At 40.2% G+C, this 27975-nt stretch overlaps 2 protein-coding genes across 7 annotated transcripts in view; both read right to left on the reverse strand.

Annotated features, from left to right (window-relative positions):
- The window catches only part of gaa2 (alpha glucosidase 2), a 28899-nt gene extending 25650 nt beyond the window's left edge, over positions 1-3249 (reverse strand). For 3 of the 5 annotated variants that reach the window (XM_072916372.1, XM_061922830.2, XM_061922828.2), the window contains exon 1: positions 3098-3249. The gene's annotated coding sequence lies outside the window, so the exon portion shown is untranslated. The remainder of the gene's footprint in view (positions 1-3097) is intronic. The other 2 variants (XM_061922831.2, XM_061922829.2) reach the window with 1 other exon arrangement.
- A 3980-nt stretch (positions 3250-7229) lies between these two features.
- Positions 7230-27959, reverse strand: LOC133570135 (uncharacterized). Of its 2 annotated transcripts, XM_061922832.2 has the most exons (7): positions 27774-27959; positions 21838-22072; positions 21361-21524; positions 18328-19253; positions 15657-15843; positions 15492-15575; positions 7230-12059 (listed from the first exon to the last, which is right to left on the reverse strand). In XM_061922832.2, the coding sequence occupies exons 2-7, from the start codon at positions 21888-21890 to the stop codon at positions 11374-11376; spliced, it is 2100 nt and encodes a 699-aa protein (XP_061778816.1). In that variant the 5' UTR covers positions 21891-22072; positions 27774-27959; the 3' UTR covers positions 7230-11373. The 2 variants fall into 2 exon arrangements, with proteins under 2 accessions (XP_061778816.1, XP_061778817.1); XM_061922833.2 differs by lacking the exon at positions 21838-22072 and having other exon boundaries at positions 7231-12059.
- Positions 27960-27975: the final 16 nt, after the last annotated feature.

Raw genomic sequence — 27975 nt, forward strand, 5'->3', positions numbered from 1 at the left:
AAGTCTGTACTGTTCTGGGCAAGACCTTGGCCAACTCCTAGAGATTGTAGAGAGTGAACTCCACATACTAAACCAATGATTTGATGCCAATAAACTATCAATCAACCTAAATAAAATAAAATATATAATATTTGGAAATAGGAAAAATAACATACAGTGTCATATACGAATTGATGATATGGAGATAGAAAGGGTGTATTCAACAACATTTTTGGGAATCTATATACCGTAGATGATAAATTAAATTGGAAACTGTACATAAATATACTTAAGACAAAGATGGCAAAAATGATTGCTATGTACATAAAATCAAAAACTCTGTAAATCAAAAGGCTCTTAACATGTTACATAATTCTTTCGTACTCTCATATCTTAATTATTGTGTTGAAATCTGGGGTAACAATTACAAATCAAACATCAACTCTATGTTCTTACTTCAAAAGAAAGTGATTAGAATTGTAAATTATGCGTATTATCATGACCATATCCAATGCTCTGTTTATTAAATTAAAAACATTAAAACTGCACGATCTTGTTGACCTCAACACTGCTATTGTGACGTACAAAGCTCATAACCACATGCTGCCTCGGTGTCTACAGGAGAGGTTCAAACCCAGCGAGAGTCCCTATGACCTCAGAGGTTCAGCTGTCTTTCAGAAAGCAAACATAAGAAGGAGCTTAAAGGCCTACTGAAACCCACTACTACCGACCACGCAGTCTGATAGTTTATATATCAATCATGAAATCTTAACATTGCAACACATGCCAATACGGCATTGCTTACTTAAGTGCAATTTTAAATTTTGCGTGAAATATCCTGCTGAAAACGTCTCGGTATGATGACGTCTGCGCGTGACGTCACGGATTGTAGAGGACATTTTGGGACAGCATGGTGGCCAGCTATTAAGTTGTCTGTTTTCATCGCAAAATTCCACAGTATTCTGGACATCTGTGTTGGTGAATCTTTTGCAATTTGTTCAATGAACAATGGAGACAGCAAAGAAGAAAGCTGTAGGTGGGAAGCAGTGTATTGCGGCAGGTGTTATGCCGGATAACGCACCCCCGCCGTAGAATGCACCCCCTGACTGTTGTGCCGGATAACACAGCCGGTGTTCCATTGTTTACATTCCCGAAAGATGACAGTCAAGCTTTACCATTGGCCTGTGGAGAACTGGGACAACAGAGACTCTTACCAGGAGGACTTTGAGTTGGATACACAGACACGGTATCGTGAGTATGCATGCAGCTGCGGCTTCCAAACATTTGATCGCTTGCCCGTACGTGCGTGCCGCTATGTGCATGTCACGTACGTAACTTTGGGGACTTTGGGGAAACATATGTGCTGTATGAACTTTGGGGAGGTGAACGATACTTTGGGCTGTGGGATTGAGTGTGTTGTGCAGGTGTTTGAGTTGTATTGGCGGGTTATATGGACGGGAGGGGGGAGGTGTTTGTTATGCGGGATTAATTTGTGGCATATTAAATATAAGCCTGGTTGTGTTGTGGCTAATAGAGTATATATATGTCTTGTGTTTATTTACTGTTTTAGTCATTCCCAGCTGAATATCAGGTCCCACCCGCCTCTCACAGCATCTTCCCTATCTGAATCGCTCCCACTGCCCTCTAGTCCTTCACTCTCACTTTCCTCATCCACAAATCTTTCATCCTCGCTCAAATTAATGGGGAAATCGTCGCTTTCTCGGTCCGAATCGCTCTCGCTGCTGGTAGCCATGATTGTAAACAATGTGCAGATGTGAGGAGCTCCACAACCTGTGACGTCACGCGCATATCGTCTGCTACTTCCAGTACAGGCAAGGCTTTTTTTATCAGCGACCAAAAGTTGCGAACTTTATCGTCGATGTTCTCTACTAAATCCTTTCAGCAAAAATATGGCAATATCGCGAAATGATCAAGTATGACACATAGAATGGACCTGCTAACCCCGTTTAATTAAGAAAATCGCATTTCAGTAGGCCTTTAAAAAGTAGATGTGTTTCTGTCAGGGGGGGGTTCATCTGTGGAACAGCTTGGATGATTCCTTAAAATGTTCCAGGTCCATTCACACATTTAAAAAACACTTTAAGACCAATGTCTTGAAAAAATATATCACTCTTGAATCAACACAGTAGTTAATACTATGATCAATGTTAATTAAAAACTAAATGTGGGATATAAATAATAATGGAAGTATAAATGTTTGTATATAGTATATAATTGGTGCAAAGGTTTAACACGTGTACAAGGATATTTCACATGCTTTTACTGTGTATATAATTTAACTGTGTTTATGTTGTGTATAATGTGTATTTATAATATGTTGTGCAAAGGACATTTCATATTTATAGGAAGCTCATCTTGTATTTGATATTGTTTATAGGCTTAAGCGCAATAAGTGTTCAACTTCAGCCTAAACCCTTTCGGTCTGCAACATTTTCTTTTTCAATCTATGAATGTACAACTGTTTGTTTATTTTGTTGACCATTGACCGAAGAAGAAGAAGAAGAAGAAGAAACTAATGTGATAGTGTCGCAAAACTTACAATTAATGTTGATTTTCACTTTCTTTCTACAGGCTTGCACACTGCACTCACATTGTATTGTTGCATAATAGACAGCTCATCTTCCAGAGCAAAGGGCACATGCTCTATCTAACCTTTGCTTGCCCCGCAAGAAATATCGAGTAAACAAAATAGAATTGTACACATATATAAAGTTAATTTACCACTGATAGTCACACTAGGTGTGGTGAAATTACCCTTTGCATTTGACCCAGCCCCTTGTTCACCCCCCTGGGAGGTGAGAGGAGCAGTGAGCAGCAGCGGTGGCCGCGCTCGGGAATAATTTTTGGTGATTTAACGCCCAATTCCAAACCCTTGATGCTGAGTGCCAAGCAGGGGGGTAATGGCTCCCATTTTTATAGTCTTATATATTTCTCACAAACATGACAAACGTGTAAGTTAGCTTGACGACGCTGTAATGAGGCAAAACGCTACCAGCTAGCTTTAGCGCTATTTTTAGCATACGCGAGCTGGAATACGCTTAAAAGGAAGGTCGAATTGACCTTCTCTTAACTGGTTATTAGTCAACAAACTACTTACTGTACAACCTTTGGGCGGAGACGTCCTTTAGTTGTCGCTGCGGAAGGTATTTAAGTAAGTTTGTAGAACGCTACCGCCACCAGTGCGTGCGTCTGTTGCTAAACATGACGCGTTTAAAGATGTCGGATTTTGGAGGACTTCCGTTTAAATATTTTTTTGTCCTTTTTTTTTTTTTTACATAAAAAAATATATTCTCAATGTCCATTAAACCAATGTACTTCCAACAAATCTCAACAAGTTCAAACATACATCAGGTTGAGAAAATACTGTATTTCTTCCGTTTAAAGATTATACTACCGAGTACTCAGTAGAAAACCGCCGGGGTGCGTTCAAGAGCAGCAATGCATATTTTGGTTAAAAAAAATTTAAACTAAGTCAAACCGATACAAAATGACACATTTCAATAACTGTGGTAGTGTATGATTCATGAGAAGTGACATTTATCGAAATATTTAAACTAAATCGCATAGTTTTGATGAACAGAGGTTGTGTTTTTGCAATGGTGAACGTTTATGAATTGGATATTGGAGCGTTCAAGAGCGTCGCACCAAATTCTGGTTCCCCAATATGAGGCACCCCCATCCCACCCTAAACCCAATGCACACACACTTTGTAAGATTACATGCCCCCCCAAAAAAACGAATTACTAAAAAGTGCCAACAAATTGAATGTATTGTGGCTGGAATATACATTTAAGTTTTCACACAGGGGTCTCTATCATTTTTTTCTACTTTTGAAACACTTCTTTATGGTCTACGTAACATGCAATCAATCAATCAATCAATCAAAGTTTATTTATATAGCCCTAAATCACAAGTGTCTCAAAGGGCTGCACAAGACACAACGACATCCTCGGCTCAGATCCCACAGCCAGGGGCGCCGAAAAAGGGGGGGGGGGGGGGGGGTAAAGGAGATTCTAGGGGCCCATGATGGAGGGGGCCCAGAGAGGCCCCTAATGATGATGAAATTATAATACAGAAAAAATAATTACACTGTGTTGGGGGCCCTGTAAAGATTCTTTTCATGGGGCCCAAAATCCCTAGCGGCGCCCCTGCCCACAGCAATGGTGGTTATCCATTTAAAATTTTGCATAGATTATGTTTTACAGACCTGCTTTCTGACGGTCTTTTCAGGATGTGCCGTTTTGTACTGACGTGCCTCCACTTCGACTGTGTCCTTTACCATGAATTGATTAACCTGGACCCCGACTTTAAACAAGTTGAAAAACATATTCGGGTGTTACCATTTAGTGGTCAATTGTACTGTACTGTGTAAACTGTAGTTTCATATAATGTATTACATACTATACATTACTTTTTGCACTATATTAATTTATATTATGTGTTGTCAATTTTGTACTTTTTTTTATTTCATTGCCTGAAATAAATAAATAAATGAAAAAATGAAATGAAAAGAAAAAAGAATTATCTTCCTTTGCAATCTAGTAATAAAAGTTTCAATCAATCAATCAAAACTCTGCCCGTCATCCATGTTGTAGTCTTCAGTGCTTCTATATGGAGCCTACTGACAGATATAAGTTGGAACTATATGCTACTTTGTATCACAAATGGCAACAGCGGAAGATGCATGTGCATGTACGAGCCAGTCTGCCCCCACAACAAGAAGATGGAGAAAAATAAGGAACTCACTGACTACAGCATCGGACTGCAATGGCGGACTCGCGCAATGCACTTTGGGTAAATGTATACCATATATGGTCAACGCGCTGACCTCACCAATGGCAAAAACGGCACAACATTGGTAAATTCCAAACGGATTGTTTGGCGGAAGTATGCCAGAAGGCAAAATTGTTTAATAAGTACTGTATCTCCGTTATGCCTCCACTGTTTGATCTCACATTTTCGGGACTTATGCAGATGCCAAATACACAAACAGGCACCAATAGGTAAGAAAAGTTGGTTTTACATAATAAGGCCCCATATTATTGGTGCATCTCCTGGTAGTTAAATCTCCCCATCTTTATAACCTAGCGACGCCTCTGTTTTGAACTTTAATCGAGGGTCCTTGAATGCACCACAGTTATGGGAAAAAAGATGAAAAAGGGCAACTTGTACATAAGTTTCTCCTATGCTGCCACAGATTTTTTGTTATATTTTTGTCTTGAACATTCTTCATTTTATTCAAGAAGACTTATTATTAAACTTTGACTGCTATGTTAATTTAATATTAACGAACACGACAGGCAAATATTTTGCTGAGTCATTCAAGCACTTTGCATGCCCTGAAACTTGCAACTTTTTTGTTGAGTGCAACACATAGCATACATTCACACATTGGGTCAAAGTTCACTCAATACTGTACCTTTCCACAAAGTTTTGCCTTTCACTGCAGTGATTTAGATCAAGCTTCATTTTATTCACAGCACTAATTAAGTCTTTCAAAACAGGTTAAGTCATGTGAACCAATGTTCTGTTTTCATAAACCATGTATACAAAGGCAAAACTGGTTTGGGCGTAGTTCAGTGAATATCAATTAGTTACATCTGCCGGTCCAAAAGTTGGAGTCAATCAGGGGTGCCTAAAGTGCGGCCTGGGGACCAATTGCGCAACACATTTTGAAAATAATATTACTAAAAAAAATTAAAAAATTGAATAAAAGAGCAAACAGGTGAAATGTAATAAAAATAAAAATAAAATGTTGCAGTTTTGACACTAATAACACAAAGCTGCCATGTAGGCAGTTTTTTACTTTACTGTAAAACTGTCATTGCTTAAAAATAATAAAACGTATAAACGGATAGATCTGAAGTTGATCTAAAGCAGGGGTCCCCGGATCTGGCCCGCAGAACATCCTAAGTAAAAAGTGTATATGTGTGTGTATGTATGTGTACACACACATATACATATATATATATATATACATATACATACATATATATATATATATATATATATATATACATATATATATATATTGTGTATATATATATATATGTATATATAGTTACATATGTATATATATGTATACATATATATATTTTTATATACTGTGTATATATATATACATACATATATATATATAAATATATACATATATATAAATATATACATATACATATATATAAATATATATATATACATATATATATATACACATATATATATACATATATATATATATACAGTATATATACATACATATATATATGTATATATATATATACACAGTATATATACATACATATATATATATATATATACATATATATATGTATGTGTATATATATATATATATATATATATATATATACATACATATATATATATATATATATATATATATATATACATACATATATATATACACATATGTCTTAATAAGGTTATCCAAAAAATAGTGCTCGATACCGTAGTAGAGCGCAATATATGTATGTGTGGGAAAAAAATCACAAGACTACTTCATCTCTACAGGCCTGTTTCATGAGGGGGTTCCCTCAATCATCAGGAGATTTTTTTATCTCCTGATGATTGAGGGAACCCCCTCATGAAACAGGCCTGTAGAGGTGAAGTAGTCTTGTGATTTTTTCCCCACACATACATATATATATATATACATATATATATATATATACATACATATATATATACATATATATATATATATATACATATATATACATACATACATATATATACATACATACATATATATATATATACATACATACATACATATATATATATACATATATATATATATACATACATATATATATACTAGAGATGCGCGGTTTGCGGGCACAACCGCGGAGTCTGCGGATTATCCGCGGATCGGGCGGATGAAATTAAAAAAAATTAGATTTTATCCGCGGGTCGGGTCGGGCGGTTGAAATAAAAAAAATTAGATTTTAAATAGATTCAGGCGGGTGGCAGTTAAACCAATTCGGAAATATATATACATAGTTAAATGTTGTTACCCACATACGAAAAACGAGCAGGCACCTGCTGCATATGCCACAACAGAAGAAAAAAAAAAAAGAGAGATGGACACTTTTACGGAGCGGAGAAGGCCCCCGACGCCTCGCCGGGGTCCGGGACCGAGGCCCCTTCCCCCGAGAGGGCCCCACCGGGAGCCGTAGCTGAGGCGATCCGCGAGAAGGGCCCGACGCACGTCCAGGGTCACCACCGCGCCCACCGCACCGACACCCCGCCTCGTCCGCCTTCGCCGCGGCCGGCGTCACGCGCAGCAGGTAAGCAGCTTACCTGCCCGCCACCCCCGTGGCCGGGGGCTCGTAACAGGGGTCACTCCGCGCGCTCCGCCCGCGCAGCTTACCTGCCCGCCACCCCTGTTGCCGGGGGCGCGTAACAGCGGTGACTCCGCGTGCAGTGCGCTCACGAAAGGGGTGGGGCTCACCCTGGTTGATATAGACAGCAGGACGCGGTGGCCATGGAAGTCGGAACCCGCTAAGGAGTGTGTAACAACCCACCTGCCGAATCAACTAGCCCTGAAAATGGATGGCGCTGGAGCATTGGGCCCATACCCGGCCGTCGCCGGCAGCGAGACGCGCTTGGAGGTGCGCTCAGCGCGGCTCCCATATGATTGCGCACTGGTGTGCGTCTGGGTCGTGACAGCGTGGCACGTGAATGTCTGTAATGCATTGGATCAGTCTCCTTTCTTTAACAGGCAAAAGCTTTATAACCTCACTAATGCCTTGCATCGTCTATATTAGATATATAACAACGGGCGGGTGCGGGCGGATGGCGGGCGGGTGCGGTTCTGATCAAATGTTACATCGGGTGGATGGCGGATGGTTGACGACTTTCTGATGCGGTTGCGGATGAAATAATTGCCTATCCGCGCATCTCTAATACATATATATATATATATATATATATATATATATATATACCGTACACATATACATATATATACATATATATATATATATATATATATACATACACACCCTATAGTCAAAAAGTAAGGGGACTCCTGATCTAGAGATTTACACGGTGAAAGTAAAAATTACAAATATTGATATATTACTTATTTTTAACACTTTTATGAGTAGGGGTCCTTTTGGATTGTGATGATCTTTTTAAAACTGTGATTGTTAAAAAAAAAGAACCTAAAGCAATGTTGGTATGAATTATTTTACTGTATAAAGCTCAAATTACTTTACATTAAAATATCAAATATTCCACTTGTAAATTTTGAGGGGGTAAAATATTGCATATTTTGTGTTATGGTCATAAAGAACAGGATTTTCTTTGACAGAAAGCGCGTAAACCATAAAAAGAATTAAAAAAATGTCAACGGATAGATCTAACGTTGATGTATAGATATTTAAGCGTTGAAAGTGAAAAAAAATAACGATATTTAACACTTTAATGACTGAGACCCTTTTGGGTCCCCACGGCCTTTAACATTCACCTAAATTGAAGGAAGCCATAAAGCTTACAATATGTATATTGTTTTGGTTTTGAAAATGGAAAATAACAAAATAGCTCCTGAATGCTTTCATTTTGCAGCGTGCGGCCCTCAGTGGAAACAGTTTGGACACCCCTGGAGTAAATGATGAAATGACTGCACGGGAAGAAGTGAACTCACAGACCTTAAACTACCGTAACGCTATTGTAAAATGTGAATGCGATATAAACACACTGCAGGATAGGAGCGACACACACACACACACACACACACGAGTAAATGAGCTGTCCATCAAAACTGCTATGTGATAATTGGTGAAGATAATCTCTTTTTTTGTAATACGTGTAACGTGACCACCTTTACAGTGGTAATCCTTTAAGGGGAACTGCACTTTTTTGGGAATGTTGCCTATCATTCACAATCCTTATGTATGACAAGAACACATGTGCTTTTGTTTTTAATGCATTCTTAGTCGTTAATACAGCAAGTAAGAGGTGCAGCCCATAAAGTCCTATAAAAAAAACATCCAAAAACCACCAACATTTTTCATTTACATATCGTGACCTGAATATCAACCAAGTATTAGAGAGTAATTAAAAAATGCGGACAAACTATTTGTAGCCGCGCCGTGTTTACAGAGAGCTAACTAGATTATGCTGCTATATTGACATATTGAGCCGGTGAGCTGTTGCATCACCACTGAGCAGGTGAAATATACTAATTGCGGATTATAAATCATGTCTCTCACCTGGATAGTAGAAGGATGTGGCCATACACCGAGAAGTTGGTCAACTTTAATATCCACCTTAGAACGGGAGACGGCGAGAAAGGCCTTGTTTCTTTATCTTGCGTGAGGATCATGACAAATTCTTTATCCAAACGGGAAGATATGAACAGTTGACATCCCAGTGAGAGCAGACATTGTACAGTAAGTGATATGTATACATAGTATTATGTTGGTAGTTTGTATTTCTTGTTTAGCACTTAGTAATACTGCTGGATCTGCTTATCGCTGAAATTCTAAAACGTGTAGATCATCCTCCTTATGTTCAGGTTTCAAATAAAAGGTTCTGGATCATAATTTCTGCCAATGTACTGTATTTTCCAGGCTATAAACCGCTATGATTTTCGCCACACTTTGAACCTTGTGGCTTATAAAATGCTACGGCTAATTTATGGATTTTTCTTCGCTAACGGCCATAATGTTTTGTGTTCAATGAATAGTTTTCATAGAACACCGACAGAGACATTAGCCATGTGTACATGGACCCAATTTATTTAATCTGATCATCATTTGGATTAGAATTTTACTGCGTACATCAGGCCTGGGCAATTATTTTGACTCGGGGGGCCAAATTTAGGACGAGTTCGCTCCCTGCAGGTGCTGCGGGTTGTTTTGTGCCTTGAACCGGAAGCATAACCGAAGTATAACCGTTCTGCTCGAAAAAAAATCTTCATTCATCGCTCCGAGCAATGTTGGTAAGTTTTACAATACAACCAAAACAATTCACAAATACTTAAACCAGGAGTACCCAAACTACGGAAGTCCCAAGTTAAAAAAAAACACATTAAAAAAAGTTTGTTCTTTTCTGAATTATTATTGTTTTAAATCTGTCCTTTCTAATACATTTTCTACCGCTTGTTACTTTTGGTGTCTCCTAGCCGCTCAGGCAAATCATATTGTCTAAAAATAGATCTAGTCTTAGATTTAGAAAGGAAAGGAAATGTCCTATTTCTATGAAGCTCATCTTGTATTTGAGATTGTTTATAGGGTCGTTAGGCGAAATAAGTGCTCAACTTCAGCCTAAACCCTTTCGGTCTGTAACATTGTCAATTTATGAATGTACAACTGCTTGTTTATGTAAAACTGTTTGTTTATTTTGTTGACCACTGACCGAAGAAATAATAAACTAACAATAATAAATAAATAAGATTGGTCATATCTAGTCTTAGATGTAGATTGGTCAGATCTAGTCTTAAACTTAGATTGGTCAGATCTAGTCTTAGATTTAGATTGGTCAGATCTAGTCTTAAACTTAGATTGGTCAGATTTAGTCTTAAATTTAGATTGGTCAGACCTAATCTTGGATTTAGATTGGTCAGATCTCATCTTAGACTTAGACTGGTCAGATCTGGTCTTAGACTTAGATTGATTTGATCTGATCTTAGATTTAGATTGGTCAGATCTAGTCTTAGACTTAGATTGGTCAGATCTAGACTTAGATTAATATTGGTCTGATCTAGTCTTAGGCTTAGACTGGTCTGATCTAGTCTTAGATTGGTCTGATAAAGTCTTAGACTTAAATTGGTCAGATCTAGTCTCAGACTTAAATTTGTCTGATCTAGTCCCAAATATTTATACTCCAAAAACCAGGAGAGTGTGCCTGGGCAAGGATGGTTTTGCCCCATCGTAGATAGAAAAACAACTGTTGTTCAGCCCCCGGGCAAACTTTTTTTAACCCAATGCGGCCCCCGAGTCAAAAAGTTTGGGGACCCCGTACTAAACCGTCAACATGTGTGATGCCTCTAGGAGTGTTTTCGTGCAAATATGTACGCGCTACCGTTACGGTAGTCGTTTTTGGCTCTCATGAAGTCTGCCATTATTAGTAGTAGTTGTATTTTGTTGTTGATGGAAATAGCGAATGTTGTAATGCGTCTGTGAAATTAAAATGAGCAAAATACGTCAATATTACATGTTATTATAAATGTCTCTGTTACTACATTACATGCATACTTAGAGCTTGTATATAAAACGTTAAAGGAGCTTTTTGGATGTTTTTAGTTCATAAAGCGACTTCCATTGGCTCCACTGTTGGATTGTGAATGATCGGCAAATTCCCCCCAAAAAGTGCAGCTCCCCTTTAAAAAGATAAGTAAAGTGTGGTTTATATAAATATGTCATCTTCATTTTTAACTGTGATATTCATGTTTATGGGGGAGCTATGGTCTGATAAGTCGTCCACGCTGAAGCCCGACTCCTCCTCCACGTGCTTCAGCCCGTGTTTACGCTTGTGAAGCCTGAGGCTCTGAGAGCGACTGAAGCCCCGCCCACACACGTCACAGCTGTACGGCCTCTCGCCCGTATGAAGCCTCACGTGATTCTTGAGGCTGGAGGACCGCGTGAACGTCTTGTCGCAGTCGGGGCAGTTGAGCTTTTCCCCGAAGTGCGTCTTCTCGTGTTCCCTCAGACGTCCCGACTGGTTGAAGCTGCGGTCGCACAGGGAGCAGTGGTAGGGCTTCTCCCCCGTGTGCGTCAGACGGTGTCGGTTCATGGCGCCCGAGTGGGCGAAGCACTTGCCGCACTCCGGACAGGAAAAGGGCTTCTCCCCCGTGTGGACCTTCTGGTGGCCTTTGAGCTGACCTTTCTGGGTGAACTGCTTGCCGCACATAGCGCATTGAAAGGGTTTCTCTCCCGAGTGGATGCGCATGTGGATTTGCAGCGCCGACATCTTGTGGCAGTCTCTCCCACAGAGGCCGCAGCAGAAAGCGCTTCTAGACTTCTTGTTGTTACGCTGATCCTTCGCTGGTGATGTTGGAGACTTGACCACCTGGTCGGGAGGCTTCGGGGGAGCTGCAGAAACGTCATAGAAGGGATTGAAGAGGCGTGAAACGATTAACGAAGACCACAATTAACGTGCTAGTTTTTAACTAGCGGTTGTCATGCAAGTTGTCAGCTGGCGATTAGCGCGTCAGTTGTCGGCTAGCAATTAACATGCTAGTTCATCAGATAGCGATTAATGTGCCAGTTATCAGTGATTAACACGCCAGTGGTCAGCTTGAGATTAGCGCGCCAGTTGTCGGCTAGCTAGTACATAGTGATGGGTCCGGCAAAACCGATTCATTGGCGCATGCGTCAAGCTCATAGAGCAAAACCCTGTGTCGGTAAGCGTACCGCTTTTAGAAAGTCACGTGACCGATCATGAGCTGTTTCGGTCACGTGACCGATACGTGAACTGTGAAGTGAAGTGAATTATATTTATATAGCGCTTTTCTCGAGTGACTCAAAGCGCTTTACATAGTGAAACCCAATATCTAAGTTACATTTAAACCAGTGTGGGTGGCACTGGGAGCAGGTGGGTAAAGTGTCTTGCCCAAGGACACAACAGCAAATCAAATCAAATCAAATCAACTTTATTTATAAAGCACATTTAAAATTTACCACAGGGGTAGCCAAAGTGCTGTACAATGGGCAGGTTAAAAGATAATACGAGTACCGAGCAAACATAACACAACACAAACAAAACACGATAAAAAATAAATAAATAAAATAGAATAAATAAAACATAAAAACATAAAAACAGGTTCACAGCAGGTGTATTATGGGGCGCCATTGCAGGATGGATATCACTGAGTGTTAAAAGCCATGGAATAAAAGTATGTTTTTAAGAGAGATTTAAAAACAGGAAGAGAGGAGGCTTGTCTAATACTCAGAGGTAGGTCGTTCCAGAGCTTGGGAGCAGCAGCGGCGAAAGCTCTGTCACCTCTAAGCTTCAGCCTTGTGTCAGGGACCGTCAACAGCAGCTGATCGGCTGATCTTAAGGATCAGATGGGGCAGTAAGGCTGAAGGAGGTCGGAGAGATAGGTTGGCGCGAGGTTGTTTAGACATTTAAAAACAAATATAAGGAGTTTAAAATTGATTCAATAATGCACAGGGAGCCAGTGACTAGGATGGCGGAAGCGGGGATCAAACCTGCAACCCTCAAGTTGCTGGCACGGCCACTCTACCAACCGAGCTATACCGCCCCTGTGTCGCACTGACGCCTCCTGTGAGCGGGTCTTTTCTACAGCTGGAGAAATAATAACTAAGAAGAGAAATCGTCTAAAATTTAATACGTTGAAAAAACTGTTTTTTAAAAAAAATAAAAATGTCTAAAAAAAAAAGTTTTATATTCACAGTCCACAAGCATCCTCATTCACAACATGTTCTCTTAGATTTCCATGTTATGACACATGTTCACATTATTTATTGACTGTATCTAAAAAAGATAAAAATATATTTTTATTTAAATGAAGATATGAAATAATCCTAAATGAAATACAATGACTTGGTTTATATTATTGTATATACTAGGTCATAAAATCAGTGTCAGTTGAGTCGGTCCATAGGTTGCCTGTAGGGATTTTTAATGTCCAGCAGATGTCAGTATTTAGTGACACAGTGTCGACACAGTATCAATACAGTTTTGCAATGTGTCGAAACGCTTCATGACGCCTCATCAACCCATCACTACTAGCCAGTTGTCGGCTAGTGAATGATGTAACAATTTTAAGTTAGCGCTTAATGTAGCATTTGACAGCTAGCGATTGGTGCACTAATTGTCAGCTAGCGATTAGTGTGCCAGTTGTCAGCTAGCGATTAGTGTGCCAGTTGTCATCTACCGACTAGCGTGCCACTTGTCAGCAGTGTTGGGTTAGTTACTGAAAGCCAGTAACTAGTTATAGTTACTACTTACTGTATTTCAAAAGTAACTCAGTTACTAACTTAGTTACTTACACCAAAAAGTAATGCGTTACTGTGAAAAGTAACTATTTAGTTACTTCTTTCTTTCTTTTTTTTCTCTTTTTTTTTTTAAAGCTCCCATTAATGCCCTTTTAGCTTTCATTTCAGTACTGTTATTGCAGTGGAGAATAATATAATCTGTTGATCAACTCGGCATGCATTTGCATCACTGAACTCTGCTAAGCAATGTGGTCTACATACAACACACCCTCTTTATGTTTGTGAACTTTATAGTTACATTTACAGTGATGTGATAATCAAACACTCTAGAAGTCTAGAATGAATGAGTATATAAGAGAATTGACAGAGTGTGTACCTTCAGTGCTGAATGATGAGCAGAGGCAGAGTTTGGAGTGTTTTCTTTAGCTCGCTTTCCATGTTTATGTACTCACTGTCCAGGTACGTGAAAATGTTTTCCGTGCCATTTGCCGTTTGACGCCGGTATCATGCTAATTAGCTGCCTGAAAGCGGGTGACTCCACTGTAGAAATAGCCTGCATGTCTTCTAGCACATACGCTGCAATGGCTCTATCAATGTTGTCCTGGCTAGCAGTGCCTCCGTTAAAATCCTTAAGTGGAGGTGAAGTGGCTTCGGAGTCTGTGTCTCTCTTTACTAGCTTCGTCGAAGCATGTTGCTTTTGTAGCTGTTTCAGTAGATTTGCAGTAGATAGGATCTTTGATCCAAGACACAACTTACATTTAACTAAAATGTTCTTTTCTTTGTGCTCGACAAAAGAAAAGTAGTGAGAATATCTCCATGTTAAGATACTCGACTTCAGCTCCGCCATGTCTTGTTAGTAAACAGAGACGCGCCCCCCTCCCCTCCCCACACCCACACACACACACAGAGCGAGCCTCTTCTCTTCTCCCCCTTGTGACGCAAGAAGATTCAGAAGGACGACAAAGCAACTCTCCAATAAAACACACTCAGATCTTCTGTTTCTAGCCACTACATCATAAAAAATAACGTAAAATAACGCAGTAATGCATCATGTAGTAATGGTAACTGAGTTACTGAATATGAAAAATAACGCGTTAAACTACTAGTTACCACCGAAAATAACGGCGTTACAGTAAGTTAGTCTCAACACTGCTTGTCAGCTAGTAATTAGTGCGGCAGTTGTCAGCTGTCAGCTACCAATTAGCATGCCAGGTCTCAGCTAGCGATTAATGCACCGGTTGTCAGCTAGCGATTGGCCTGCCAGGTGTCAGCTAGCAATTAATGCACCAGTTGTCCGCTAACGATTTGCGTGCTAGTTGTCAGCTAGCGATCAGCACGTCAGTTGTCAGCTAGCAATTAGCGTGACAGTTGTCAGCTAGCGATTAGCGGCGCTATACTCTTTTATTTGAATAGCACTGTAAAATAACAAGGTACCTTTAGGACCAGTTTATTCAAAAGACAATTTTATACAGGATATATATCACGTTTTTCTACATAATGTTGCAGTGTTTAGATGCAGCTTATAAATAATAATAGAAGAAAATATGCAAAACAGATGCTTACTCTTGACCAGATCTTCTACTTCCTCCTTTTTCACTGCAGCTACACTATTTGCCTCAGCGGAACACTCCGTGGCCGAAGCTTCATCTAAATGTTGGAGAAAGACAACAAATGTGAGTCCAGAATATCATTTGGAGATGTAAACACGCCACGTCTGCGCGTACGTACCACACAGAGGCTCCTCCTCCTCCTCCTCTTTCACGACGACATTCATGAGCGGACTGGAGGGCTCCTGCTCAGACTCTTCGGAGTCATTTCCGTCTTGGGCTGCTCCGTCACAGTTGACGTCCTCAGAAGACGACGAGGACGACGAGGCGGAGGTCTCCACGCTGGCCGTAGCTTGATTGGCAGACAGCTAAAAACACAGGTGTGGAAGTCATTGATAACAATCTGATACTTATGACTGACACTTATCATTGCAAATATTCAAAGACCACTCTATCCATTTGTGCTGTGATTTTGTTTTGTTTGTGCCGTTACGGTTTTTAAGTTATGCTAAAATACATTTTCTGACTAGTGACGTCATCCAGCTCCCCGAACTTGTAACATTTGTTTGTGCTACAATTCTTTTTTGTCCAGTCGTTTTTATGTTTATGTCTTACAGTCTTTATTATTATTAACATTTAATTATTACTAGCTTCGTCGAAGCAAGTTGCTTTTGTGGCTGTTTCAGCAGATTTGAATTGCTGTTTTGGGCAGTAGATAGGATCTTTGATCCAAGACACAACTTACATTTAACTAAAATGTTCTTTTCTTTGTGCTCGACAAAAGAAAAGTAGTAAGAATATCTCCATGTTAAGATACTCGACTTCAGCTCCGCCATGTCTTGTTAGTAAACACAGACGCGGCCCCCTCTCCTCCCCACACCCACACACACACATAACCAGCCTCATAATATAAATAACTATAACACTAAGACAGAACTATTTTGCAGCACAAACATTGCAAAAACAAAAGGGACAAGTTTGGGGAGATTTTGACAAGGCTGGGTGGGGCTGGTTATGAATAATAACATGTTAATAATATAAAAACTATACTAGACAAAAATACATTTTGCAGCAAAAACAAATGGCAAAAGGTGCAAAGGGCTGGTTATGAATAACAACATGTTAATAACACAAAAACGAATATAGTTAGACAACAAAAATGTGCTGCACACACGTAGCACAAACAAATGGGACAAGTTCAGGGAGATTTTAACATGGTTGGGGGGCTGGTTATGAATAATAACACGTTAATAACATAAAAACTATAATAGACAAAATACATTTTGCAGCACAAACAAATGGGACAAGATGCAATGGGCTGGTTATGAATCACACAATGTTAGTAACATAAGAATTATAATTGTAATACCAAAAAAATGCAGCACAAACAAATTGGAATAGTTTAGGGAGCTTTTGACATGATTGGGGGTCTGGTTATGATTAATAACATGTTAATATCATAAAATGTATAAAATGAGAACATAAAAACTATAATAGGTTTTTTTTTAAAATTGCGACACAAAAGTAGCACAAACAAATGGGACAAGTTTGGGGGGCTGTATGACGTCACTATTGAGAAAATGTATTTAAAAATAACTTAAAAACTGTAACAGTACAAACAAATTGTTTTACAGGACAAACCAGCACAAAAGCTGCACAAACAAATGGCAGTGGTATTTTCATTTTATTTGCAATTATAAGGGGGGCCAAGGTCAAATAGGTTAATCCTGTGATTCAGGCACCACTTAACTGACCACAGAACTTTCCTCCAGAAGGTCTTATCTTTGTTCATGTGATGTCAGATGATTTTTTGTTAAGTACATAACTCCACATGTGTTCATGTGACATTGCATTGGACAAAGATAAGACCTTCTGGAGGAAAGTTCTGTGGTCAGATGAAACAAATATTGAGCCGTTTGGCCACAATACCCAGCAATATGTTTGGAGGAGAAAAGGTGAGGCCTTTAATCCAAGGAACACCATGCCTACCATCAAGCATGGTGGTGGTAGTATTATGCTCTGGGCCTGTTTTGCTGCCAATGGAACTGGTGCTTTACAGAGAGTAAATGGGACAATGAAAAAGAAGGATTAACTCCAAATATTAACATTGCTGTATGTATACTTTTGACCCAGCAAATTTGGTCACATTTTCAGTAGGCCCATAATAAATTCATAAAAGAACTAAACTTCATGAATGTTTTTTTGTGACCAACAAGTATGTGCTCCAATCACTCTATCACAAAAAAATAAGAGTTGTAGAAATTATTGGAAACTCAAGACAGCCATGACATTATGTTCTTTACAAGTGTATGTAAACTTTTGACCACAACTGTATGTTAGTTAGTATTATAGCATGTTAGCATAGTACTGTTGACATGCTAACTTTTTTAGCACATTTTGCTCATATTTTTTGTTACTTGACACTATCTAGCCAGTGCCCTTACTAAAATTGTATTTACTAATTGTTTGAAAAAAAATCTATGTATTGTACTGGATTTGAAGGTGAAAACTACCAAGTTGGCCCCGCAACCTTTATTTGGCAGTCTGTGGCCCTCAGTGGAAAAAGTTTGGGCACTCCTTTTCTAGTCTGCATGTGCATAAAAAACGGCTAGCAAATAAAAGGCTCGCAACTATGAATTGGTTCTAATCATTCACATAAAAGAGACGTTCAAAAGACTTGAGTCATTCGCAAATGTCACATCTCCAAAAAAATGTTGGTTTTAGATCGTCTTATATTCGGGTCAATAGAGTAATTGATTTACTAGTCTCACGTCATGGAGGATAGACAATCAAATTCCTTCCTACTTAACACAGGGAGAAACAGGTTGAACATTTTAGTGCTGTGTCAACACCTCAGGGCTGATGTCAGTCGCTTCCCTCTGTGACGATTCGCCGGCGGCAGTTTGAACCGATCCATTCTTGCTCTGCGTGCAGGACTTTTTATGGTTCCTGAGGGTTCCAGCCAGCGAGAAGTGTCTGCCACAATCCGCGCAGGTATACGGCTTTTCTCCCGTGTGGATCCTGGTGTGCCTCCGGAGCTCCCCGGGCGCCACAAAGGACTTGTTGCACTGCGTGCAGCTGTACGGTTTCTCCCCTGTATGCGTCCGCATGTGAGTGGTCAGAGTCCACTGCTGCGCAAAGGTCTTTCCGCAGTCCGGGCAGTGGTAGGGCGTGATTCCCGTGTGCAGGCGCTCGTGTCTCACCAGCGTGCCCGACAACGCGAACCTCTTGTCGCAGAAGTTGCACTGATACGGCCTCTCGCCGGTGTGAGTCCTCTGGTGGTCCCTCAGCTCGGCGGCCGAGTTGCAGCTCTTATCGCAGTCCGAGCACGGGAACTTCTTCCTGGTGAAGCCGGCGACCACCTCGGAGTGCATGGCGTCCAGGTGCGTCTTGAGGTGCCAGTGGCGTGAGAAGCTCTTCAGACAGATGGAGCAGTGGTACGGTCTCTCGCCGGTGTGAGTCCTCCTGTGGAGCCTAAGTTCACCCTGGCTGGCGAACCGCTTCTCGCAAAAAGTGCATGGGAAGGGTTTCTCTCCCGTGTGAATCCTCTGGTGGATCATGAGCAGACCCTTTTCGGGAAATCTCTTGTCGCACACGGAGCACGGGAAAGGTCTTTCTCCAGAGTGAGTGCGCAGGTGACGCTGGAGTTTGGAAGCGTACGGAAAGACTTTACCGCACACGGTGCAGCGATGGAAGGAGGTGGGCTTTTCATTCTCGCTCTGATCGAATGCAATGGAGAGGGTTTCTGCCGCTCCACCTCTTGGAGTGACTCTCTCTCCTAGGTCAACAGAAAGACATGTTACTGGAGAAAACACATGCAGTGCATTGGAAAAGTATTCATTTTTTCTACATTTTCTTATGTTACAGCCTTATTCCCAAATTCCTTGAATCCTTAAAATTCTGCAGACAATACCCCATAATGACAAGGTGAAAAGTTTTTTTTTTTCCTTTTGCAAATTTATTAAAAAAATAAATATGCAGCAATTTACAGAAACATCCTGGATGACACCAACGCTTCCCATCCAACCTCATGGACATTGAGAGGTGCTGCAAAACTGCCCAAAGATAGGTGTGCCAATTCAAAAAGACTTGAGGCTGGAATTGCTGCCAAAGGTGCATCAACAAAGTATTTAGCAAAGGCCGTCAATACTTATGTACATGTGATTTATTTATATATATATATATATATATATATATATATATATATATATATATATATATATATATATATATATAATACATTTGTAAAAACAATTAAAAAAAATGTTTTCCCACATTGTCATAATGGGGTTTTGAGTGTAGAATTTTGAGGACAAAATTGAATTATTCAATTTTGGAATAAAGCTGTAACATAACAAAATGTGGAAAAAGTGAAACGCTGTAGCTAAATCCACACTATACATTTTTTTAAACATATTCTCAATTAAAATTATAAAAACTTAGAATTTTTTTAGGGTGATTTTATTGTTATTAAGATGTTATTTGCCTTCTAGTAATTGTATTCATTTGTTAAGCACTTTGACTTGCTTGTGTATGAATTGTGCTCTATAAATAATCTTGCCTTGCTTTTGGGCTGTTATCATTAACAAATGCAATTAATTAAAAAAATACTGCGCTTCTGTGTTAGCTACCTCTCTTAGCTTGTTATGTATAATTTCTGGTGGATCTACTCTCTATTTCATGCTGCCCTTTTTTTGCTGCAGCTGTTACATATACTCTAATATTGTACATGGTAATTGGGATTTGTTATATATTTTATATATTATATAAAAATATAACAACTATATAAAAATAAAATATATCAGTATATATTATATACTGTATATATGATATGTAAATATTACATATGTTATATTTTATATTGCTACTACGGTACATTTTTAGTCTACTTTATACCTTTTGTTTTCGCCCTCTTTTTGTGCCTTTGTGTGCATTATCCTTTCCATCCTTACCCTTTCCATCCTTTGTAACTGAGCTACTGTGTGGAACAATTTCCCTTTTGGATCAATAAAGTTTGTCTAAGTCTAAGTTGCTAGTTCACAGTTCCACACTGACATGACCATGAAAGAAAAAACTAAGCAATGACTGCAAACAGCAAATATAAAGTTTGAGTAAAATACGTAGCTTCCTACTGTGGAAAGATCAGTCATACTGAATCATTGCGGTATTGTCGTGTCAGTTTGTATGAACGTGGCAGTAGTTTCTGTTGATTTACAACGCTTTGCGCTGTTCCTCATGGGAAATGTGGTCTTCAGGCAAAACACTACCGCTTTGGTCCACTGGCGCCGCCAAAATCAACCAAAACTGTGAAAGTACTGAAGTGGATCTTTAAGTAATTTATTCGTCTAAAACTAGACTAAAAGTAAATCAATTTGGATGATTAAAACACATTTTCGCCCAAGTAAACTAAAAACTGCTGTCAAAATTGATATGATTTATGATAATACACTTTTACTCATATGTCTCTATTTTGTTTGAGGTCTTTTTACACTTGTGTGCCAAGTAGGAATGTTAAAAATTAAACGTGTGAGGCTCATTTGCAATCCAATTCACCTTCATATTATGTACGCTTTTGAGTGTTTTATTCTTTTTATTACAGGTGCTTAACTTTCTTTTATGCTTGTATGAAGGTTAATAATGAAAAATCTAAACTAAAAAAATTAAGAATATGACTTACCACTATTTTACACAATTAATTGTGACAGTTTGACCATGTAAAAGATGTCTAATCGGGGACATTTTGGATTTCTTTGGTGTGATGATCATTTGTCGTAATATTAAAAACACTGAATATGAATCTAAATCCTTACTGTGGAATAATTCAGACCCTCCAGAATTGAAAGTAACGGTGAAGCATTGACTCCACAAAGTGTCGTTGGACTCACTGAGATCTGACAAATCCACTTCTTCTCCATCAGAGTTGATGAGGGGGCCGATATCTTGCTGCTGGTTTTCCTCCTCTTCCTCCTCCTCTGTCATCGTCACAGATGGTCCAAAATGCTCTGGGCTTTCAGAGCTCATCTCTGCGGAGGAGGCAACAGTAGGCCCGCTGTCAAAAAGAGGAAGGTGCATAATTAATCATAATAACTGCTCAAATATATACAGTGCATCCAGAAAGTATTCACAGCGCTTCAGTTTTTTGTTATGTTACTGCCTTGTTCCAAAATGGAATACATTCAATGTTTTCCTCAAACTTCTACAGACAATACCCCATAATGACAATGTGGCAAATTTATCAATAATAAAAATGAAAAAAAATCACATTGTCTTCACAGCTTTTGCTTAATACTTTGTTGATGCACCTTTGGCAGCAATTACAGTCTCAAGTTTTTTTTGGATACGACGCCACAAGCTTGGCACACCTATCTTTGGGCAGTTTTGCCCATTCCTCTTTGCAGCACCTCTCAAGCTCCATCAGGTTCGATGAGAAGCGTTGGTTTGCAGGATGTCTCTGTACATTGCTGCATTCATCTTAGTCTAGTCAGGGAGGTGACCAAGAACCCGATGGTCAGTCTGTCAGAACTACAGCATTCCTCTGTGGAGAGACGAGAACCTTCCAGAAGGACAACCATCTCTGCAGCAATCCACCAATCAGGCCTGTATGGTAGAGTGGCCAGACAGAAACCATTTCTTAGTAAAAGTTTACCAACATGCACCTGAAAGACTCTCAGACCATGAGAAACTAAATTCTCTGGTCTGATGAGACAAAGATCGAACTCTGTGGCGTGAATGCCAGGCATCATGTTTGGAGCTCATCACCAGGCCAATACCATCCCGACAGGGAAGCATGGTGGTGGCAGCATCATGCTGTGGGGATGGTTTTCAACAGCAGGAACTGGGAGACTGGTCAGGACAGAGAGAAAGATGAATGCAGCAATGTACCGAGACATACATCCTGGATAAAAAAACAACGCTTGCCATCCAACCTGATGGACCTTAATAGGCGGTGCAAAGAGGAATGGGCGAAACTGCCCAAACTTGTGCCATCGTATCCAAAAAAACTTGAGACTGTAATTGCTGCCAAAGGTGCACCAACAAAGTATTTAGCAAATGCTGTGAATACTTATGTACTTTTTGTAATAAATATATTTTAACAAAACACTAAATTTGCCCTAGTGTGTTAACCTGACTCTCGCCAGAACCTTGTAGTTCGCTGAGTTCCACACAAGGATCTGGGCTCAAGGGTATTGCAAACTCCTTCGAGATATCAAAATATAATGAACCAATCAGGATCGCCAGGAGGGATTTAATAGATGTGACGTAGCGCCGAAGCGACTGTTTGATTCAAACAACAATGGCGGCCACGCAGCGAGCAGTCGTGTGCTGACATTAATTCTGCTATTGCAACTGTTTTGTCGACTCTATCAAATATTAATTATTTAAAAGATGAACAGAGAACTTTTCGCTCGGTTGTTATCCAATACGTCGGCTGTTCTGTTTTGGAATTCCCAGCGTCGCTCTCATCAGCGTCGCGGGTTGATTTCGATGTGAGTGGTTGAAGTAGCACGTCATTCAAGATAATGGATAAGTGGTTTATCCAATCTTTTTTTTTTTTTTTACAAAGCCCCGCCTATTGAAATACATCTCCTATTGAGAAGTCCTAGATCCTTGTGTGGAGCTCAGCAAACTACAAGGATCTGGCGAGAGTCAGGTTACTAGTGTGTGAACGTGAGTGTGAATGTTGTCTGTCTATCTGTGTTGGCCCTGCGATGAGGTGGCGACTTGTCCAGGGTGTACCCCTGGGCATGATGTTAAAGTGCATCCGGCAGTGGAGGCTCCTCTATGGGATCTTGGGGCACTAGGAGGTTAACCCCTTTACTATTGTTACCCCAGGTGGCCCTTGGCAAAGGCCTAGTACCTGACTGCCCCCTAGCCAGGGATACGGTGAAGACCTCAACGGCGGAGCAGGCGGAAGACGGTAGATTTAAGAACCAGCACAACGGCTGCGATGGCGGAAGAAGGCACCCCCACATCCATGTGGGCCCAGTTATGGGGAAATAACAACCCAAGACCTCAACGGTGGAACAGGCGGTGGATGACTGCTAACCCTATGGAGCGTCACAACGGCTGGGATGGCGGATGAAGGCTGCAGCAGAAAAGGGTCCCCAGTCGTCTTGGACTCCACGCCACTGGACCCTGACCCGGATCTGTCAAGGATCATGTGGTGACTGTCTGTGCACCAGTCTCCCCACGTTAAACAAAGTCACGCACAGGCATCCTCCATAAAGGGATACCCTTTTATTTCTATTTTTTATCTATGTTTCTGTTTTATCTAATGTTTATCTAGTGTGTGTCATTATTTTAATTTTTTTATTTTTTTTTTTTATTATATATTCTAACTTTCTATTTTTTATTTTATTTTTTAAATTATTTTTTTATAAAAAAAATGTTATATACTTTGCAGCACTTTGAGATTTTTACATATGTAAAGTGCGTTACAAATGTAATTAATTATTATTATTATTATTATACCCCCCTACCAGGAATGACCGCCGATGATGATGATGATGATGATGATGATGATGATGATGATGACGACCACGCCTTCCGCCCGAAAGCAGCTGATATAGGCTCCAGCACCCTCCGCGACCCCGTAAGTGACAAGCGGTAGAAAATGGATGGATGGAAAATATTTTCACATTGTCATTGGAGAATTTTGGGGACAAAAATCAATGTATTTCATTTTTGGAATAAGGCTGGTATGGGAGAGGGAAGTCTGGGCTTCCCTGCTTAGGCTGCTGCCCCCGCGACCCAACCTCGGATAAGCGGAAGAAGATGGACGGATGGATGCCACTACAAAACATGGAACAAGTGAAGAAACTTTGCACTGTACATGCTCGGTTGTTTCGAGAGTAGACTGTCAAAAGATGTGAATATAAGTGCAAATAGTTTGTTTATAAGATTTGATTGATTGATTGAGATTTTTATTCGTAGATTGCACAGTACAGTACATATTCCGTACAATTGACCACTAAATGGTAACACCCGAATAAGTTTTTCAACTTGTTTATAAGTCGGGGTCCACGTTAATCAATTCATGGTATAAATATATACTATCATCATAATACAGTCATCACACAAGTTAATCATCAGAGTATATATACATTGAATTATTTACATTATTTACAATCCGGGAGGTGGGATGTGGAGGGGGTTGGGGTGGGTGGGGTTAGGTTTGGTTGATATCAGCAGAAAGCATAAGAACAAGTATATACATTTGATTATTTACAATCCGGGGAGGTGGGATGTGGTGGGGGGAGGGTGTTAGTTTAGGGTTGTAGTTGCCTGGAAGTGTTCTTTTAGTGCGGTTTTGAAGGAGGGTAGAGATGCCCTTTCTTTTACACCTGTTGGGAGTGCATTCCATATTGATGTGGCATAGAAGGAGATTGAGTTAAGACCTTTGTTAGATTGAAATCTGGGTTTAACGTGGTTTGTGGAGCTCCCCCTGGTGTTGTGGTTATGGCGGTCATTTACGTTAAGGAAGTAGTTTGACATGTGCTTCGGTATCAGGGAGGTGTAGCAAATTTTATAGACTAGGCTCAGTGCAAGTTGTTTTACTCTGTCCTCCACCCTGAGCCAGCCCACTTTGGAGAAGTGGGTAGGAGTGAGGTGTGATCTGGGGTGGAGGTCTAGAAGTAACCTGACTAGCTTGTTCTGGGATGTTTGGAGTTTAGAGTTTAGGGTTTTGCAGGTGCTAGGGTACAAGGAGTTGCATGCGTAATCGAAAAAGGGTTGAATGAGAGTTCCCGCTAGAATCTTCATGGTGCATATGTTGACCAGAGAGGAGATTCTATAGAGAAATCTTGTTCGTTGGTTGACCTTTTTGATTACCTTGGTTGCCATTTTATCACAGGAAAGACTAGCCTCTAGAATGGAACCTAGGTAGGTGACCTCATCCTTCCTGGTGATAACAATGTCACCCACTTTTATAGTGAAGTCATTGACTTTCTTGAGGTTGATTAGGGACCCAAATACAAACCCCGTTTCCATATGAGTTGGGAAATTAAGTTAGATGTAAATATAAACGGAATACAATGATTTGCAAATCCTTTTCAACCCATATTCAATTGAATGCACTACAAAGACAAGATATTTGATGTTCAAACTCATAAACTTTTTTTTTTGGTTTTTTTTTGCAAATACTAATTGACTTAGAATTTCATGGCTGCAACACGTGCCAAAGTAGTTGGGAAAGGGCATGTTCACCACTGTGTTACATGGCCTTTCCTTTTAACAACACTCAGTAAACGTTTGGGAACTGAGGAGACACATTTTTTAAGCTTCTTAGGTGGAATTCTTTACCATTCTTGCTTGATGTACAGCTTAAGTTGTTCAACAGTCTGGGGGTCTCCGTTGTGGTTTATAAGGCTTCATAATTCGCCACATATTTTCAATGGGAGACAGGTCTGGACTGCAGGCAGGCCAGTCTAGTACCCGCACTCTTTTACTATGAAGCCACGTTGATGTAACACGTGGCTTGGCATTGTCTTGCTGAAATAAGCAGGGACGTCCATGGTAACGTTGCTTGGATGGCAACATATGTTGCTCCAAAACCTGTATGTACCTTTCAGCATTAATGGCGCCTTCACAGATGTGTAAGTTACCCATGTCTTGGGTACTAATACACCCCCATACCATCACAGATGCTGGCTTTTCAACTTTGCGCCTATAACAATCCGGATGGTTCTTTTCCTCTTTGGTCCGGAGGACACGACGTCCACGGTTTCCAAAAACAATTTGAAATGTGGACTCATCAGATCACAGAACACTTTTCCACTTCATATCAGTCCATCTTAGATGAGCTCAGGCCCAGCGAAGCCGACTGCGTTTCTGGGTGTTGTTGATAAACGGTTTTCGCCTTGCGTAGGAGAGTTTTAACTTGCACTTACAGATGTAGCGACCAACTGTAGTTACTGACAGTGGGTTTCTGAAGTGTTCCCGAGCCCATGTGGTGATATCCTTTACACACTGATGTCGCTTGTTGATGCAGTACAGCCTGAAGGATCGAAGGTCACGGGCTTAGCTGCTTACGTGCAGTGATTTCTCCAGATTCTCGGAACCGTTTGATGATATTACGGACCGTAGATGGTGAAATCCCTAAATTCCTCGCAATAGCTGGTTGAGAAATGTTGTTCTTAAACTGTTCAACAATTTGCTCACGCATTTGTTGACAAAGCGGTGACCCTCGCCCCATCCTTGTTTGTGAATGACTGAGCATTTCATGGAATCTACTTTTATACCCAATCATGGCATCCACCTGTTCCCAATTTGCCTGTTCACCTGTGGGATGTTCCAAAATAAGTGTTTGATGAGCATTCCTCAACTTTAGCAGTATTTATTGCCACCTTTCCCAACTTCTTTGTCACGCGTTGCTGGCATCAAATTCTAAAGTTAATGATTATTTGCAAAAACAAACAAAAAAAAAGTTTATGAGTTTGAACATCAAATATGTTGTCTTTGTAGCATATTCAACTGAATATGGGTTGAAAATGATTTGCAAATCATTGTATTCCGTTTATATTTACATCTAACACAATTTCCCAACTCATATGGAAACGGGGTTTGTAGGATGAGAGGTAATGACTGGGGACTCACTGACTCGCTTACCATTGATGTGGGTATGGATATATTATTATTTGTCTTAGAGGCAATTTAGTGTGTTTTTCCACCAGTCAGCTTTTGTGCAGCTTGGTTGCCAGTTGGTGTGTGCCAGTGCCTCCCTGCTGTCTGGAAGTCATCCATTGTGGAGCTCAAGGACACAACAACAGGGATGCTTTGTTCTGAAGGGGGTGTGAACCTGGCCGGGTCTTCACATAAGGCTGTCTTCAAGGGGATGGGAGGATTGACATTATTACAGGTGCAACATATACTAATCAGGTGCAACATGTTGTTATGCATCCTTGCTCAGTGGCTGTAAGGACACAGTTTCCTCTGAGACCTGCTAGCTTCGTAGCATTAGCTAATAGCCATCCCACATTTGCCTTGGACCAAAGATGTCCTGAAAAAGACTTTATACAAACCCTCTTTCACTACTGACGTCATGGTTTATATGACGCTAATATAATACGAAGACATGTTGTTTTTAGCCAGCTAGCTATAGCCACTGGTCGGCGTTCACAATGAGCAACTAGCGGTACGATTAGCCAGACCCAGACGAATACACACCGTTTAAGTAAAAATGTTCTTCTCGAATAACCACACAATCACAACATTGGCACACATTAAGCTGTCATAACTGAGAAGAAAGATGGCAGGTTAGCCTAGCTTAGCTTGTAAAACAGACAATAGAGGCACCAACCTGAGCGTTTAAAGGTCTCCCTCCAGGTTAGGAATAAAAGGCGAATTTTTTTTTACTCCAAACACCTGGGCAATTTTAATACTTTCCTCTCATTTTCACGCCAAGTGAGAGGAAAAACACGTGTCCAATTGTGGACATGTATTATCAATTGGCATCATTTAACTTCTAGCTGTTGTTGCTTGACCCCCAAAGGCAACATGGC

The sequence above is a fragment of the Nerophis lumbriciformis genome, linkage group LG27 (assembly GCF_033978685.3).
Source record: "Nerophis lumbriciformis linkage group LG27, RoL_Nlum_v2.1, whole genome shotgun sequence".
NCBI lineage: Eukaryota > Metazoa > Chordata > Actinopteri > Syngnathiformes > Syngnathidae > Nerophis > Nerophis lumbriciformis.

Excerpts from the sequence above, each read along its gene's own strand:
- LOC133570135 (XM_061922832.2), bottom strand. The coding sequence starts at position 21,890 with ATGGAGCTTGAGAGGTGCTGCAAAGAGGAATGGGCAAAACTGCCCAAA. Across the intron at positions 21,525-21,837 it reads GCAAAACTGCCCAAAGATAG|CGGGCCTACTGTTGCCTCCT; the intron begins GTGTGCCAAGCT and ends TCTTTTTGACAG. Across the intron at positions 19,254-21,360 it reads AGTGGATTTGTCAGATCTCA|GAGAGAGAGTCACTCCAAGA; the intron begins GTGAGTCCAACG and ends CTGTTGACCTAG.